At 40.7% G+C, this 12,410-nt stretch overlaps 1 protein-coding gene across 10 annotated transcripts in view; it reads right to left on the bottom strand.

Annotated features, from left to right (window-relative positions):
- Positions 1-12,410, bottom strand: part of rapgef1b (Rap guanine nucleotide exchange factor (GEF) 1b) — a 90,831-nt gene that overhangs the window by 33,952 nt on the left and 44,469 nt on the right. For all 10 annotated transcript variants that reach the window (XR_016094748.1, XM_088940570.1, XM_088940571.1 and 7 more), the window contains 7 exons: positions 10,651-10,796; positions 9,777-9,955; positions 8,415-8,571; positions 7,697-7,785; positions 5,358-5,510; positions 1,907-2,027; positions 973-1,153 (listed from right to left, as the gene is read on the bottom strand). Coding sequence is in view for 9 of the 10 variants with exons in the window: in XM_088940570.1 (XP_088796696.1) it covers positions 973-1,153; positions 1,907-2,027; positions 5,358-5,510; positions 7,697-7,785; positions 8,415-8,571; positions 9,777-9,955; positions 10,651-10,796 (1,026 nt within the window). In the remaining variant the exon portion in view is untranslated. The remainder of the gene's footprint in view (positions 1-972; positions 1,154-1,906; positions 2,028-5,357; positions 5,511-7,696; positions 7,786-8,414; positions 8,572-9,776; positions 9,956-10,650; positions 10,797-12,410) is intronic.

The following is a 12,410-nucleotide window of genomic DNA, read 5'->3' as shown; positions in this document are numbered from 1 at the left end:
CACAAAATCTAATGCCTTCAAGTGAACTGGTCAGAGCACAGATTCCTCCCCTCGATGAGTTTCTCCTTGTAACTTTATACTGTAGCTTTAAAATATTCCAGTCTGAAGAATGTGACAGGAAATAAGATGAAAATGATAGGTTATGGTTTTAAGCCTTTTTTATATATTGGAGAAGTATAGATTTCCATCCCAGCTTCTTGGTATTAACTGTGCACATTATGCTATTATTTTTAAGTGGTATGTAAAGGAATTAGACTTTCAGATTTCCTAGAGGCCATCTGGGGCTTCTGTAAAGCTGAAAAGCGCTGGAAAAGCCTTCTTAGCACTGAGCGCCCTGCTGCATCTCCTCTGCTCTGCATTAGGTTGCTCAGCCCCTGCAGGCTGATTAGGCTTCCTCTCGCATGAGGCAAAAAATCCAGCAAATGCAGAAAAAAAACCTAATGCCAACACATGCGTCTGATGTCTAGTGGGAACATACAGCCTAGATGCAATGGAAGAGGCTGAGTGCCTCATAAAGCTAACAGAGCCCCAACAGTCACCACAAACATCATTATACAAGACCTTTACAGTTTTCATTAAACTTGTCATTTAAAATCAAGGGATGTGTGCAGCTTGTTTCCGGTATGCTTCATTTACCTTTTCAAATATTTCAATTTAATGTCTGAAAGTCGTCCAAATATTTTAGACTCTTTTACACACATTTGATTTTAGGTTTTTGATTTGGACTTTCCAAAACCCCAAAAAAATCCAAACATCTGTTTGAGTTCTAATAAATGCTGGTTTTGGCTCAAAATATTTCAAATAAAAATTGGAAATGTGTGAAAGTGCGTACTTAGAAAGATTACACCAGATGTTTGCCGTTTCTGTCCGTGCCCGTTGCGGGGACGCTTTTCCTCTGCGTCCCCCTGTGGGGACTTTAACACGTGACATTTCCAAACGATTCCGCGACGCGCCCGAGAAGGCTGCCCTTACCCAGAGTCTCGCAGCTGGTGTTGCGCGAGCACTGCCCGCTGTCCTGCTCCAGCGAGGAGAGCTGCTCGTCTGACTTGCTCAGCTTGCCGATGCTGTTGCAGGGGGAGAGCCGTGGGGACTCTCCCCCGTAGGACTGACTGCCCCCAGAGAGGCGCCGCTGAAGATAGTCCAGATCGTAGTCCTGAGACAAGATCACAATCCACCAAAACTCAGACACTGCGTCACTCCAACACACTTCAAACACAACATCTGCACAAGGGCTCTGCTACCTGCTCCTGGAAAGTCACAGTTCTTTGGGTTTCATAGGGAGAATGAAATATTCTGCTAACAGCCAGATATGTTTGCTTGTTTCAATCAAACAGATATTAGATAATTAGTTATTGAGAGCTAATCTGAAGACACTGGAGCTCCCTAAAGCCAGTGTAGCAGAGGTGTGGTCTACAATAGCTGATGAAGTGCATCGCTAATAAAATCTTATACAAGAGAGAAAGTGTTTTTATAAGATGCCCAAAGACAAATACACAGACTTGTTGAAATCACTGCGTACAAAGCACTTACTAATGTTATTTTATCATCATGAATTGACACGTATATCAGATTTTATTGCCTGTGATACACATCACATGTGACTCACTCCATCCAGAGAAATAGACCTTTCTTTAACATCAATTACGGCCATGATAAAGAAAAAAGAAAACTGCTTTAAATGCGCTTCAGGGCAAAGTACAGAGTTTGTCCACAGGGTCAGGCTGTTAAGTTGCCTCAAACAAAATAATTCATTTCTCGGTGCCCAGGATACCCAGGACACCGTAAGATACATGGTGCCATTCATTTTCCAGCCCTGACTGATCTTGTATATAAGAGCAGGAAGAGACATTGACTCTGTGATAGACAGCAACATTGTACTTGGCCCAGTATCCCAGTGTCTCCTTACCCCTTTGCCAATTCCAACAGGGAGACTGGAACCACTGGTCGTCCTGCTCATTGGAGCTACCACTGCTACCCTGGTGGGAGAGGGGGCCGACTGCCTCTTTTTCGGGGGCAGAGCTGGGGGACTGGAAGAAAAGGAAAGTTGGGCTTTAAAGCTAAGTGAAAACATCCCTACTTCATATCTAAAGTGTGACCCAGTCAATCATCCTTCCATAAACAGTTCTGTTGTCGGGACAGGAACTGAAAACAAGGTCTATGAATAAGAGCGCTCAGATGCACAGGGTGCCTGCTATAGTGCTGGCGGCGGACCAGGAATGCACTGTGGTTAGCTACATTCCTTCACTTCTGGCAATGGGCTTTTGCAGCCACACATTCTTGAATCCAGTGAGCTACCGTGAATACAAGGAAGAAGCAAATTATCCACCCAGAAGGAGGGAGACAGGAGGGGGAGTGGGGCTGGAGTACTGCACACAGTTTCTTACTGGACTCGAAGAAAACTCCTGCATTCACCGAGTCTGAAGTGTGTTTTTAGAAGAATACAAGTATGGTAAGAGCTGACCTTGCCCATGACTTATAAAACAAGTTTTTAAATGGTGGGTCATGACTCTTCAGCTCCTTTCAATGGAGTTGATTAAAATGGGCAATTCTGAAATGCATGTTCTATATAATTTAAAAAAGGACAAACGCTTCAAATAGTAGTCATAATAATACCAATAATAATCAATAATTACAGCTATTTTATTTTGACAATGCGTCACTTGCCCTACTCAGGCATGCCCTTGTCTGAACTGTCTGGAACGGTTACCTAGCAACCAACTCGGTGTTCAAGACAGTTTGAAAAGTTGCAGCAGAAAAGAGTTTTAGCACTGGAAGATTTTCTGAAGTAAAGGGGGATAATGAAAAAAAAGTCACTTACATCCGAGCAAATTCTAACAGCAATGAACCAAATAGCAGTAACACAATAAGAGACAATCAATCTCAAGTGCAAATACTGTATTTGAAATATGGATTTATATAGTTACGAGGAGGATCTACAGCTGCAGTGTGTGATGTGGGGTCTGACAAAAGAAAGACAGAAGGTTTTACTGAGTAAGTAATACATATATAATATTTAATGTATAAATAATATAAAACCCTTCTTGAAGCTGAAGATGCCATCTGTCTTTACCTCAGATCACAGAGCCTTGCTTCAAGCGTTCTTGATCATCAAATTAAATTAATCAAATAAAATAATTATAAATTGGATTGTAAATTCAACTACTGACTAGTGCTTGTCAATACAGTCTTGTAATGCAATCATAAGTAATGTATTAACCATTTATGCAGAAAAGCAGGGCACTTGGCAATATTTGTCGTTAGGAGGAGGTCACAGTGCAATGAAATTAAGGAAACTATTCTAGACAACCAAAAAGCAACTGGTAGGAAAAGCAAAGTGCTCTTTACATGTGAACAAGATATAAAGATGACCAATGACACATTAACATTAACATTAACATGAAATTAACATGCGCATCAAGTTAAAGTAGCACCTAAAGTTCAGTATTGCTCAGGATAAGAAGCAGTAAGGAAGTATGTACTTAATTAATTTTTATTAGAAACAAGGTTTTCATTCATATAAAATTCACCAATTTGTACACCTGCAGTCTGAAGAAAAAGAGTACATACATTGTCTCTTGCGCTGCACATTTCTACACAACAAACAGAACACAGAGCTGAGAATCGTGGAAAATGCAAAGACGAAAGTCACTGGAACATTAAATTACAGGGCTCAAGCTTTTTTTTAGCAACACAAAATCCTGAGAACGTATTTGCTTTATATCTAACAACAGTGGAAGTGAAAGGGCTAGCTTTCACCTAGCTATCTTTGTCATCTCGGGCTCTGTGTCAAAGGCAGGCTTGCTGTGATGCACACTTCTAAGAGTCGATCCAGTGGCAGTTCACAAGCGCAAAGCAAGAGGAAGCTGTGTGTGTGCAGTCAGTGACTTAACCTGAAAAAAACACTTTCTTCATGAGAAATGTATTTATAGTACAGTGCATATACTCTACAACATGGTAAGTTGAGTTCATTTAGTATTTTAAAGACAGGAAATGCATATGCTATTCAAAAACACATCCTCTACATTTTCTGCCTGGTGTGAACATACAGTTCTAATACACCTAGCCACGACAAGTACACAAAATTTCCCTCCTAAGCCACTTGGGAATTAACCACACAGACACAGGTTTGTCGTGTAAGATGAGAGGTGTATGTTTGTGAAACACAACAGCTGTTATGAGCAAATGTTACGGTAAGAACCTCACTGGCTTAGTGGGTTCTACTTCATCACCACTCAAAAACTCCCCATCCATGCCACTGTTTTGCTTCTTTTATTCAATTTCTGTGCACCAGCCAAAAAAAAAAATGAGGTGTAAGCAAAAAAGAGTCTAAACATGCTACAACATTTAAAAAAGGTTCCGCAAAGCAACGAGATCTGAAGGCTAAGTCAAACCAGGAATCTACTTCCATATTGTACAAAGGAGACAAACGTAATTTTCCACCAAAAATACAAATGAAAACAGCCAGCTGGTTTAAATGTGTTTTTTTCTCCCCAATGACTAGAAGACACAGATACTAAATAAAAGCAATGATTCAGAAAAAAAACCTCTCTTGTACTTAAGAAATTACCTAAACAGCTGATCAAGTGAAAAAACACTGAGAAAATAAATGATGGCAGTCAGCCTTAAACACATTTCTTTATTTTGAAACATCCCCAGAATATCCATGTAAATTCTCACACTACTGTTCTGGCTCACAGAGAATGCCAAACAGACAAATTCTTCTAACAGAGGGCCTCTCGATATTTGGTATCCCGGAGCCCCCCTGCAATTGGTGGAGCACAGGGACATCCATCGCCTGTCAATCAGACTGTTGAAGACAGCTGCAGATCCTGGTGACTTTACAGCAAAAGACTCACACAAGTATAGTGATCTGTGAAGCTGCAAAAGTATCACCATCTATCCACTCACTTTCTAATTGCTTAATCCAAGTGAGGGCCAGAGGGGAGCTGGAACCTAACCTGACAAGCAATGGGCACAAGGTGGGAAAGACCCTGGACAGGATGCCAGTCCATCACAGGGCAAGCACAGGCACAGGCACAAACACACGCGCACCTACATCAGGGCCAGTTTTCCCAGAATTAACCTACCAGTATATCTTTGGACTGTAAGAAAAAAACTCAGAGAACCCAGAGAAAGACCATACGAACACAGGGAGAACATATAAACTCCACACAGATAGCACCCCTCATCTGGAATTCAACCCAGTGCCCCAGAGCTGTGAGGCAGCAATGCTAACCACTGCACCACCATACCACCTTAAACATCACCTTGTTTCAGGAAATTCATACTTTTTTGAGTGGTACCTTCAAGAGACTACATAGATTTAGAATTCACCAGCTTTGGATACGCAGCCTCACCTGTGCTCAGGGACCTTAAGCCCAGGAAGAGGTGGTTTGGGCGGGGCCACGTCTTCATCCGTGATGTCTGTTAGGATCTCTGTGGACTGCGTTATGGGCGTGGTTTTGGACAAGATTTCTTTCTCCCGCTCATTCAGAGGAAGTTCTGCAGTGCTGCAGAATTCAAAAGGGCACAGTTTCATCAATAACGACATAAAAATGATAAGGTAAAGAATACAAAATGGTAGAAGAAAACACAAGAAAGAAGACAACAAGATGGAAAGTGATTTGCAGACCTTCATGGGAAAAGATTCCAGTTAAACCAAAACTACCACCAGAGCAAAACAGTTCATCTATAACTGTTTTTTTTTAATTCAACACCACCAAAGAGTGGCCAAAGGTTTTTAATCATCCGACAGTACAAGTCATTCAATACTGCACTCATGTTATGACTTGAATGTTTTGCAGTTAAGCTCAAATCGATTTTTGGCACGTCTACATTATCTTTAGTCTTTTAGCGTTCTTCTGCTTTGTGCTCTACTATTTTGAAAGACTGTCACATAAACCCACAGTACTTTCTTTTCATATCATTAGCGTGAATTCAGACTCCGTGCTTGATATATTTACATAGTGTAGCATATTAATAACCCTGCCCTCACTCTATTTTGCTCAAAATAAAAAAGACCCACAATTTAACTATCAAAAACTCTCCAGCTAATTCTAAATAATTACGTGCCAAAAGCAGCTACTAATGTTGAGTGATGGCAGGCCAAAAAAGTCTAAGGTCTTCTATCCTCAGCAAGATAACATCTGTTTTAACACCTGTCAACTGGAAACATCAGACACAAAGGAATTAATCATAGTATAGCACATGCACTTCCTACCTTTCAATATCTGAGGGACACTAAAAATAATGTAATATTTTGACACTTGATGTTATCAATGAAGTTTTGTTTTTTAACATCAGATGTTATTTTGGTTGGAAGTTAGTTGCTAAGAATTGGGTGAAACTAGTGATGGAAATTAACATTGACAATACTCAAGATCAATAATGCAGCAGTTACTTATCATAAATTTTGTAGCCTACAATTATCAGTTTATTGTTGCAAATATTGGCAGTAATTTCACAGTGGAAAATGAGTAAGTTTGCAGCATTCTTACACTTGGAAGAATCACTGATTCAGCTGATAATAGAGACCTTTAAATATCCATTAATTCATACTACAATATTATAACCATGTCTGGCACTCTATGACAGATACTAGCTGTTGATACTAGCTAGCACAGGTTTCAGAGTTAAAAATGGCTTATTCACCATTTTCTCCGAAATAATTATTTACATATCGACAGCCTCACCTAAAATGGACACAAACCTATAAAGGGGGAACTGCAGACCCAATTTCTCAGACCGGTTATTAAATGTCGGTAATGAAATAAATTAATTGACAGTGTCAAAAAGTTTTACAAATTCCAAATTAAACATAAAATCGTGATCTTTGTGAAAATACAAAATCACCATGTTGTCACAAACCCCTGGTCTCGCCACGGGTTTGCAAGAATTGTGACATGAAGCGGCCCTTCCCGCTCACTAGTCACTGTAATGATTAATGTAATGCGATGCACGAGTGAATAAGTACAGGCTTTACCGCAGACAATGTCCCAAGGTGATCTGCATGCAGGGTAAACAAGCGAATAGTATTTCTCAGCAAAACCATCTCAAAATCGAGAGTCATGAGTCGAGAGCAATATTTCTACTGGATTAAAAGAGCCAATGTAATAGGGACATTTTGCCTCACCAGAAGCTTGGTTGCCTCGTTCTGAATCGCGCAATATGGCACTGTGCATACCTGAAAATATTCGCCTATTTTGTGATGTATATTTTACATTCACTACAATCCACTCATCGATGGTGATTCTTTCTAACCCTGAAATACAAAAAAGCCATTGCAGTTCTCCTTTAAATTAATTACTAGATGAGACCTACTGTAATGTTTTTTTCAATACAGTTTTTTCAGCTGGAGATTCAGAACTAACACCAACTACAATCAGATTATCTCTGAAACTTGCCATCATCATTGACGAATGACTGCAAAGGAAAGAGAACAGCAACAGATTTTACATTGCCAATAGACGTGCAGTAATAAGACTGTTTTTTCAATTTTAAGGGAAACCTGTCAGCGCCAAGCGTTTTAAATGAGAAACACTGAGAGAATTTTTTAAAGGTGTTACTTGGAAAATTGTAAGCCCTGTGACAGTGTTTAAAGTGTAAACCATTCTTGCACTTAAGGACAAGTGACTGTGAAATATTGCTTAAATTACTTTCAGTTAATGCAAGTTAAGAGTATAAGGAACATCCTCACCTTTCTGATTTGCAGGCAGACAGTGCTGGCTTGACTGGGGATGTGGGAGAAGGATGCTCCTGTTTCTCAATTGTGAGCTTCACAAGCTCCTGCAGAAATGTAAATACCATAAGACACTATTTAAGAGCACAAAAACAGGGGCTTGGTTATGGATCAATGTCTGTGGGTGTTTCATCCCTGCAGCAGGTTCATGAAACCTAGGTGGCAACAAATGTGTTAATAATGAACAAAATAATACCAAAAAAGTAAAAGCTCTCCAAATCCTTCCAGCAGTGAGGTCAGATAGTGACAGTTTGAGACCCATCTGCATAAGTACAGGTGATAAACTTTATAGAAATAACTATTTTCAGGAAATCAACTGTGGATTGTGGCTTTCCTTCCACAAACCTGTATTATGCACTCCTAGGACAAGTAACATAAAGCAACATACTGCAAAACATTGCTATAAGCTGTTAGGTTTGTTAGACCACTATTATTTTTGGACCCTACTGCAGGTAGGCCTAATTGGATCCATATCAGGAATTTGTGGTGAATCCTTTGATTTGCAAATACCATTTTGCCAAACCTGAGAATGCCATCCTGAGGTTATATATGAAGTAAACTTCAAGAAATTCAAAGTAACTTTAGGCAGCACTGTACTTGGCAGTAACCTAAATTATTGGTCTCACTTAGGTATGTCAGCATTTGAGACATCGTGTCAGAAAGAGGCTAAACCCACCTTCACTCCGTCCAGCACTGCCTTTATAACCCCGGTTACCGTGACAATGGCTTCTTTGTCTTCAAGATTCACCCCTTCCAGCATCACCTGATCGGACCAGCTAATGAGGTTGGCCAAGCTCTGGTAAACCCGATTGAGACACGAGGACACCGCAGAGCTGTAAGGATATGGGAGACACATTTAAGCACGAAGACTTCAGCCTGATGTAACCAGGCCTGGAGTGACTGCGAAGGCACATGATATTTGTCACATCATACCCTCGGAGATCTCACAACTACAAACTACAGAACAATCAGCAAAGCCAAAAGAGATCTTTTGAGCTTCTTTTTAAACCAGTTAAAAAATCAAATACTTTGAAAGCATACTAGTAAAATGAGCCTCTTTCATAAATTATATTAATGTATTCAAAGAACCATACTGTCTAATGAAAAATAGTTCATTTTTCTACATTCACATATAGCCTTCAAAGTAATGTTTAGCTGTAGCCAACGCTACCCATTACATTCTTATGACTGTCACCAATATTATCTATGCAACAATCCATAAACAATAAATTCTGATAAAAATCACTAATAAAGGTAACAATGGAAAAAAAAATTAACTGGTGTATCTGTTTGTCCACTTAATTTCCCAGTTATTTTTACCCAGGCCATATCTTTGTTCTCTCTTAAAAAGCAAAAAGATCCAACCCACAACCTTGCTCAAAATTTAAGTGTCATTTTATTAGATGACACTTGGAGGCATGTTCGCAAAAATAATTCAGACAAGCAGTGATCACCTCTCTGCCCACCACATCCGATGGTTTTATTGTGGCTTGAGCCATTGGCTTCTTAGTACTAAAATGACTCAAAAGCAATGAGATTTAGCTCAAACTGAAATGGAACCTGTGCTGCCTTATTACCTGACTGCTTATCACCAGAGTTCACCAGGAGGAGAAAATATTTTAAAAAAAAACTATTGAAACGTTTGAATATACAGATGTTAGCGCATCATTCCCTTATATGTCTCCTGAAATGTAGTCTGAAGTCCACAAAGTATTCTTTTACTGACACATTTGCTTTAGTGAACTTTCTAGATGGGCTGTCATTAAAACTGACTGTAATAAGAGTTCCTACCGATAGAGACCTTTGTTTTTTCCTTCATACATTTTCTGAAAGTTGCTTTTCTATCCCAACAAATCTGCTCTTACAATCCAATTGTCACAGACGCAAATTCATTTTTTTCTAATGTGATGTATGTCTCTAAAACCTAACTTCTTGGTATAAGTGGAAATAACTGCAGTAAGAAACTTCCTTCTTATAGCTAGCAGTGGCCCATGTTTCCCCAGACAGTGCTCGGCACTGTGTACTCTGCCCCGCTCACCTCTGCTGTACCCGAGAATCCACCTGAACCAGTGGGAGGATGGCTTCCAGAACTTTGCTTGCCGAGCCAGGCAGCATCTCCAGCACTTTCTTGTCCACCACCATTTTGTCCACGATGGTCTTGAAGTAACGCAGGGCGCTCACCACATCTTTCTCATACTCCTCTAATCGACTCAGATTCTAGGGAGGGCAGATCACGAAGAATCTGGGTGAGACAGTCTAGTTGGATTGTCAAGCTGTCAAACCTGTTCCAGAGACTCCAAAACATCAGCATTACTCTGTCTTCTCTTGATATCTCCAGCCCTGGACTTTTGGGAGTTTCTGTTTGGTCTTTTACAGCAGAAGAAATGAAACAGCAGAAAGAAAGCTTCTTATATGCCATGTCTTTCAAAGAACTCAAGGGGGTTAAGAAAACTAGCTATAAAATTGCAAAAACATGAAAAAGAATGCTGAAGATGATAATACAAGATTTACTTTCAGCTGTGTTGATGTGTACCTATAAAGATCCCACACTATAGTCTTTAACTGTCTCACAAACTTTATAAAAAAGTGAACATGGTGGAATTCAGGGTAATAGGACACAATAACTGAACTGAAAGGAATGCTCAGGACTGAAGTGAAGCCACACTGCAGAGTGCAGAGTTAGGAAAGAGGAACTGTCTCCTTGCTCTTTCTGGAGTTAGGCATGATTGCAGCATATGTGGGCTGTATCTCTGAACTGAAGGGACTGCAATTCCCCAGAGATGACAACAGTAAGGAGGAAAATAAAGGGAAGAGGGAAAAAATACAACAAAGAAGCAAGCAAACAACATCACAGAAATCCCAGAGATGCAGGAAACCTGTCCCAGTGGTCCGAATTCCCACGATCGACTGACCTTGTTCACAGGCTTCTCAGCCACTTTGACAGGAGGCTCGGGCTGCACCTGCTTCCCTTTTTTCGACGGTGTCCTCTTTATTTTGGGCGAGTGAAACTTGTCCTTCAGCTTCATGGTGAAGGAGGAGAGGTGGGATCGCTGGGAATCTGATTTAAAAAAAAGGCAGGGAAAAAAGTGAGGCAAGGAAAAGAAGCTGGGTGCTGCAGAGATACTGGAGAGAGATCAAGCTTTTTCCACCAGGCCACCCGACCAGGAATTCACATGACTTCACTTCCCCCCCCCCCCCCACCACTGTCCTGAAACTATTTCAAACAGGTGGCCTGATCCGCGTTTTCTGCTGGAAAACGTCCACCCCAAGTGTATTAAAATGTAAAACTGCATGATCTGCTCACATCCTACCTATGCCACACTTAGAGGACACTGATTTTTTCAATTTTAAACAGTATCAAGTTATGATGTCGGATCCTAGGAACATTTGAAGATACAAAAAAGGAAAGTTCAATTTCATTATGTATGTTTTAATGCATACACTTATAACGACTTCAAAGCATAAAACGTGCAGACATTTCTGACATATGACAAATTGAAAATAAATTCTGTTTGCTGTCCAGACAGTTGCATAAAAAGCACTGACAAGGCAGGCAGAATCCTGTGTTTGGGGAATACTGTGCGCGCGTATAAGCTTGCCCACATATATATAGAAGAATATTGCAACTGTGCCACAGATTATGATAACAGGACTGAGCAGCAGGAAGACAACAGACAACAACACTCCAGGGACAAGCCTTTTATTACAAAGTAATTGGAATTTTATCCATCTCTAAGGTAATCTTAATTTTTAACCAGGTGACGCATTGATCTCCATCAAGCAACTCAATTGTTTTCAAAGCGAGAGAACTCTACTAGGAAGGAGAAAAAACATTCTGCTCCCTGTACCAGCGGGCTGGAGGAAGAGGATAATTTCTTACATTTATATAGCACTTTTCCTCTTGAAGAATCCTGTACACACAGAAGGGGGCCTATGTCATCCATCACTGAAGTTTTGCTCTCCTTGGTGCCCTGGGTGACATGTCTCAGCCCCACTACACAACAGATCAGGCTTAGCCCAGAGTGGAATTAGGCACAACACCAGGTTTTACACCCATACTTTTTTTTAAAAGTGCCATGAGATGCCATAGACCCCTAACCAAGTAACTAGAATCTCGATTTAACAAGGTTCTTACCAATAGATGACACCTCCTACAGCACAAAGTCCGCTGTCGCTATATAGGGATAGAATTAGAAGAGTGACACCTACTGGTCTACCAACACCACTTGCCACAACAACTTGGACTTCCTTGCAGGTCTTCCATCCCAGTCTAGACCAGGTCCAGGAAGTACCGGACTACCGGCAAAAAACTGGCATGTTCCAGTCCTGCCAATGGATGACTGCTCTTGTGAGGGTCCACAGCATTTACAGAAAGAGCTCTCTAACCTTCCACATCAAATGTGGATTTTTCACAGTGGCCAGCTTGTATGTGTGTGGGCGATGGTGTGCCAATGACATGTCACTCCTATATACGCTTGACACTTATCTCATTAGCATCCTGGTTACAGCCATTACCCTGCATGGCTGACTCATTTCTTCACAGCTATTGGCGACATGCCTTGCCACTTCAGATGTGGGCTCAAACACAACTGAGAGACCACACAGCACACAATCCCTTCTCAGCACCTCACAGGGCCATAAAACCAGAAGATGTCTGAAGAGAGAGAAACAT

This window comes from Atractosteus spatula, chromosome 23 (assembly GCF_055471065.1).
Source record: "Atractosteus spatula isolate fAtrSpa1 chromosome 23, fAtrSpa1.hap1, whole genome shotgun sequence".
NCBI classification, from domain to species: Eukaryota; Metazoa; Chordata; class Actinopteri; order Semionotiformes; family Lepisosteidae; genus Atractosteus; species Atractosteus spatula.
Note: the sequence above shows the minus strand (reverse complement) of the source record. Positions and strands in the feature narration are given on the sequence as shown.